Source organism: Gossypium raimondii, chromosome 7 (assembly GCF_025698545.1).
Source record: "Gossypium raimondii isolate GPD5lz chromosome 7, ASM2569854v1, whole genome shotgun sequence".
Taxonomy (NCBI): Eukaryota; Viridiplantae; Streptophyta; class Magnoliopsida; order Malvales; family Malvaceae; genus Gossypium; species Gossypium raimondii.
Window position 1 is genome coordinate 32,351,835 of NC_068571.1, and position 5,606 is coordinate 32,357,440.

Below are 5,606 nucleotides of genomic sequence, written 5' to 3' on the forward strand. Positions count from 1 at the left end.
TCAAATTTTTATAATTTAGTCCCTATTACTCAAAATTTACAATTTATTTTACAATTTAATCCTTTTTCATTTCTAGTTTAAAATATATCAATTTAATCCTAATACTAAAATTATTCAACATTAACAACCCTTAAAAACTTAATAATTACTAAAATTTTGACATGGGTCAGGTAACCCTAAGTACCGGGATTCTAAAAACATACCAATTACAAGAAAAGGGGACTAAATTAACTAACCAATTGAACTTGGAAATTTTTGAAGCCTTTAGGCCGTGCATCTGCTTCTTTTCTTCTTTCTCTTTCTTTTTAATTTGTTTGGCTTTGTCTTTCTTTTTCTTTTTCTTATTCATTATTTTATTACTTTTTGTTTTATTATATTTATATAATATATATACTTAATAATTAAGATAACATATTATAATATAATATATAAATTAAATTTACATATAATATATATATCATTCACTAACCGTCTCTCTTAAAGAAATAATGGTAAAATTACTTCTTTAGTCCCTTTAATTATTCTTTAATCTATAATTCAACTTTCACCCTATATGCAATTTAGTCCTTATACTTAATTACTTTTAATTCAAGTAAATTCACTTAACCAAAACCTAATTAACTACACAACTAGCTTCGTAAATATTTTTAATAAATATTTACGAGTCTGATTTATGGGAACGGAGTTTCGGGAATGCACTTTTCGACACCTCTAACTATCAGGTCGTTACAATATGCCTCATCTGAACCTTCATTCAACTCAACAAGTACCATCAGACTTGATGAGTTTACAACAAACATATGTGAGCCTATGTCGAGAGAGAAAGAAGTTATTTTCTCAATAAGAGAGAATGAATTTTTGGCTGAGAAATCATCATTTGATAAGGTTTAGGTGATTGGGGGAGTGCCCACCATCTCTGACACGACTCTGCGTAGAAGAGTGAAAACAATATCAATGGTCACTAAGGAGATTGTGACCATGGAAAGAAGCAAGGAAGACAAACGTAAAGCCCATTTTGTGGCAAAACCTAGTAAAAAAAAAAGAATTTCAAGATAGTTCCTCCAAATCCTCCTCTGAGTCAAATTCCAACACATCATTGTCTAAAAATGTACCCATTTATATCATGTTGCAACCAAGAACGAAAAATCTTAATGTCCCTGATTTGGCTGCTAAAAGGGATAAAAGGATGAACAATGTAGGGGTTCCAGAAATATTGTCAAATGCTACTCAAGCAACAAGAAAACAGGAAGAAATGGTCTGGCTAAAAAAAACATTATTTTGGGATCCTGGCTGCTCCAAAAGGTTTTACAAACTTATTCTTAAATGGTTCATCCATGATAAGAATATTGATGATAATTCCTTCGCTGATCATGAAATTGATCAAGTGTTATAGAATATTGAGGTTTTTAGATTAATGTACTATGCCCTTTGTGAATAGGGTAGTTTATGAATTCCATACAAATCTTGATCGTGGTGTTTCTGATGAATCAAGTAAACACTACCACAAGGTATTCATTCATGGTAGTTGGTTCAAATTTGGTCCTGAACAGATTGGGAAGCTGTTGAATTGCGCCACCACTAATAATCTTCAGTTGGATGAATTCATTGATGAAACTGTTGCTTTAAGTTTCCCTTTAGATCCTTTGTATATTTTTTTATATGTTATTTCTACTTGTAATCGGCTTCCTAATAGCCAAAGAGGTTTAGTAATAAACAGAGTGATTGTGTTGCTAAAAAAAGGTGTAAAACTGGTAGGATTTAATTTAGGACAGGTTATCATCAATGAGATCAAAAAATTTTCTGAAAAGGTTTATGAGAATTATCTATTGCCTTAACGCTCACTTATCTTTAAAATTCTTCTCCCAAAATTATAATCTTGTTCGTTCTAATGAAGCCTATGGGAAACCAATTCCAAAACTATAGTTTTCCCACAAATGGTTAGAGGGAAAACAAGTTCTTAATAAACTAAAAGAAATACATGACTCTAATTCTGGTATACCTGAAGCTGAGACTACTAGACAAGAAGTGCCCACTCCTGTAGACTCCAATCCTATCTCCAAAGGCATGAGAGAAAAAGGCTAATTTAGATCTTCAAGCCTCGATTGACTTCTACCAAAAGAATTGTGACAAGCTGAGGGCAGAAGCCAAGCCTTTGAAAAGATGATTGATTGACATAAAGCCTTCTTGCTAACCTCTAAGCTTCTACTAATGGTGTAGAGTAATTTGGCATATTTTTAGAATAAAAAGGGGATAATTGAGTTTAGGAGGAGTTGTCGGTGCTAGTGGTCTAAGGTGGAAAGAGTTATTTTAATTTTTTTATAGGATTTTATAGACTTATATTTTGCTAGATAATTGTATGTTAAGTCTTTGGGTTCTCCCACTCTTTTACTTGTTTTTTTTATGGATGATGGTGAACTTAGAAGAATTTCTACTATGAATTTATGTTACATTGATGCATTATTTCATTGCTTACTTAACTTAGTTATAATTACTCTTGGTTAGTTGTTGATGCAAACCTATCTTAGCATTAATGATTAATTGCTTAATTACTTTCTAAGCGGATAAGTTAATTGGAATATGCCAAAGGAGAGCTTATGTTGACTGATAGTTCAAGCTTCTTACATTTTATGTTTTGTTTAACAAATTTCCAAAGGGGAAGATTGTTGAAAAATATGAAATTGGCAGTTTGGTGCCAAAAGGAGTGCCCACTCCCTTAACCACCAAATCAATATGGAGATAGTTTTCATATTTAAGGTGTTGGAAATTTATTGAACCGATGATTTGAACTATGCTAATTATCTGGTTAATACTAGCCCGTTATAGAAGATCATATTACTTGGGGAATTTTATATTGGTGCTTGGATTGATTCGAAATTACCCAAGACAATCTCTTGGATCGTGGACTTTAGATTAGTTCATGATTGTTGTTGAGCTACCAAAAGTCCTTATTTACATCGTCTAGTATTATTATAATGTATTAAACTTATTTTATTATTGTTCTAATGGGATTGATGTCGATCTTGATATGTAAGCAAGTATAGAAATTAAGTTAATATATTTGAGAAACTTGCATAGGTGAATGTACTAAGAATTAAGCACTTAATATGTTCTTGTAAGAATATTTTTGTATGAGTGCAATTTGATAGTAAAACCCTTTTGTTGTGGTTTTACTTGTTGTATTCACAATGGGTGAATCAAATGGTGAAAGTATTGATTCTTCAAAGTACAAGGGTGAGGGAAATTATCATAGGGTGTGATTAAGTAGGTTCATTTTGTATAATTGTTGAAAAAAGTGGATGTTTCTCACTGAGCTGGGCTTTGCAGAAGTAAGGAAATCGAACTGCGTAAACAACCTTATGTTCTGTGTGTTTATTGTTTTGCATTTGGTGGTTGAAGGAGTGCCCACCACTTTAGGCACACATTACAAATTCTTATCATATATGCTCTTTTTAGTACAATGCTTAGAACTACTCATAGTCGCTCCCCAACTTAATAAGAGGATAATGCGCTTCAACGCACTCGAACCCACGTCCTCCTGCACTGACAACAATGCCGATGCTAACTGAACTAAGACTCAATCGACGACTTTGGTCTTTTAAGTACTCTACTTTCTTACAGGTTAAATGCTATTTTATGATTCTTAAAGAAAAAAATAAAATGATACTCCAAGGGTGCTCCTATAGAGAGTAAAACAATCCATGTAAAAAGAAAATTTTTTAAATAAGAAAATCAATGTACAAAATCTTCTTTTACCCGGTAATATTTGTTTAATTACTATCAGCTCTGGAAAATGGCATTATTACACAATAAAACTAAAAAGGGTATGAATTCCCTTCATAATTCTGTTACACATTTACCATGGGAAAACCAAAGAAAAACTATAACTACTATCAATTATGTTTTGCTAGAGATGTGTCGAGAACCCAATGTTGACCGTCAGTTTGGATCTTCAGATTATTCATTTGGGCAAACAAATTTACTGCTCTTCTTACCCCACGGTTATCCGCCTTGGTAAAATAGTCGTGCCCAAATATTACCCCACCGGGTCTCAAGATCCGATACGCCCGGTTTATATCTCCCCAAGCGGATATGAAATCATGACCCGCATCTATCTCTATTAAATCCGCGGTTATTCCCCACTCACATAACTTTTCAAGGCCTGAAGCCGTTGAGAAAGGAACGGGTAAGACCGACCCGGTGGCATTGAAATAAATCACATTTTGCATGAATTGTTGAAACAACAAAACGTCGCCGTTTATCATCTTAATGTCCTTGAAGCGGTCCCTGAATCCTGGCCATCCACGAAAGTCGTCGAGGCAGAGTATCTGAGTTTGGAGGCGGAGTTCACGAGTCACGTTGACCATGTGGAGAGCTGACGCGCCCAAAAAAGTGCCTACTTCGATTATAACTTGGGGTTTGACTCGTTTAATCAAGTGTTTGAAAACGGCGCCATAGGAGCCCCAGCCTTTGATTCTTCTCTGCTTGAGGAAGGAGCTTAGATAGGGTGGCGGGGAATTGGAGTAAGGAGAGGAGCCATTGAAGACTCGGTCAAGAATCGTTGGGAAGACGAGGTGGGGAGGAAGAGGGGAGTTGGCGCAGGGAGCAGTGACCCTGAAGTTGTCGAGTTGGGATGGTGAGTCAGCAAGTTGGAAAACTGGAGAAGGAGGCTGCAGCTGTTGTTGTTGGGGAGGTGAGGTGTGAGAAAGGTAACCCAAGGTGTAACTCAGCAAGACAAGGATAACATAGGCGGCACTGCGAGTGAAGAGTTTGGAGGTGGGACTCTTGTTTCTTTGCTGAAGAGGGCGTTGGTCTTCTTTCATTGCGATTTTGGTTTGTCTTTTTCTCGGGTTAGAATCTTTGAAGAGAAAAAAACAGAGCAAGTTTTGATGTGGTTAAATCGTGTGTACTGATGATGACGATAAAACGGCAGTTGTGGGCAATTGTTTGATCAAATTGTGAGACTAAAAGAAAGGGTTTTCGTGCGTTTGAAGGGTGATTGGAGAGGGAAAAATATAAGCAGTAAAAGACAAGAGGTTGGATTTTCCTTTTCGTGCCTGAGATCTGAGATTGAGAGAGAGATTTTTGTAATGTTGATCAAGTATTTTAGAAGAAACGTTTTTAGTTATTATAATAGTGTTTTCATCGATTGAGATTGAAATCTAAGCAATACATGTTTAAATTTCCTCATTTCACTTAGTTTTGGTTCTTTTGAGTTTTGATTGGGATCTCTTATGGATTAGAGTGACCGCAGCCAAGGGTGGATCTTGACTTCTACTTTTGAGGCCAATTATAAAAAAAACAATACAGTCGGGAAAGAAAAATAATTTGACAATAACAACCACAATTTATAAACTGGGAATGAAAATAGAAGGTTGTGCAAATAATAATCTTTCTTTTGGACTTATGTATATAGACTTTGATTATTTTGAAAACTCCAGGGGCTGCCTCCTCTCATCCTCCGCCACTGACGCCAGCCATAACATCATCCAGTTATCTGATTAATTGGTTGTAGAAATGTCTACAATCTTCATTTTTGTTACCTTATTTAAAGGAAAGGTTAAAATATAGGTTCAATTGTTTATAACAGTTAAAATTATTGATGTGAT

General features: G+C 34.9%; 1 protein-coding gene across 1 annotated transcript; it reads right to left on the bottom strand.

Moving 5' to 3' along the window:
* Positions 1 to 3,699: 3,699 nt before the first annotated feature.
* LOC105795540 (uncharacterized) lies at positions 3,700 to 5,277 on the bottom strand. The gene has a single exon (XM_012625227.2). It carries the CDS (start codon positions 4,818 to 4,820, stop codon positions 3,891 to 3,893), a length of 930 nt encoding a protein of 309 aa, XP_012480681.1. The 5' UTR covers positions 4,821 to 5,277; the 3' UTR covers positions 3,700 to 3,890.
* Between the last annotated feature and the right edge of the window lie 329 nt (positions 5,278 to 5,606).

What these genes read in the sequence shown, in the direction of transcription:
- LOC105795540 (XM_012625227.2), bottom strand. Translation starts at nt 4,820, where the DNA reads ATGAAAGAAGACCAACGCCCTCTTCAGCAAAGAAACAAGAGTCCCACC.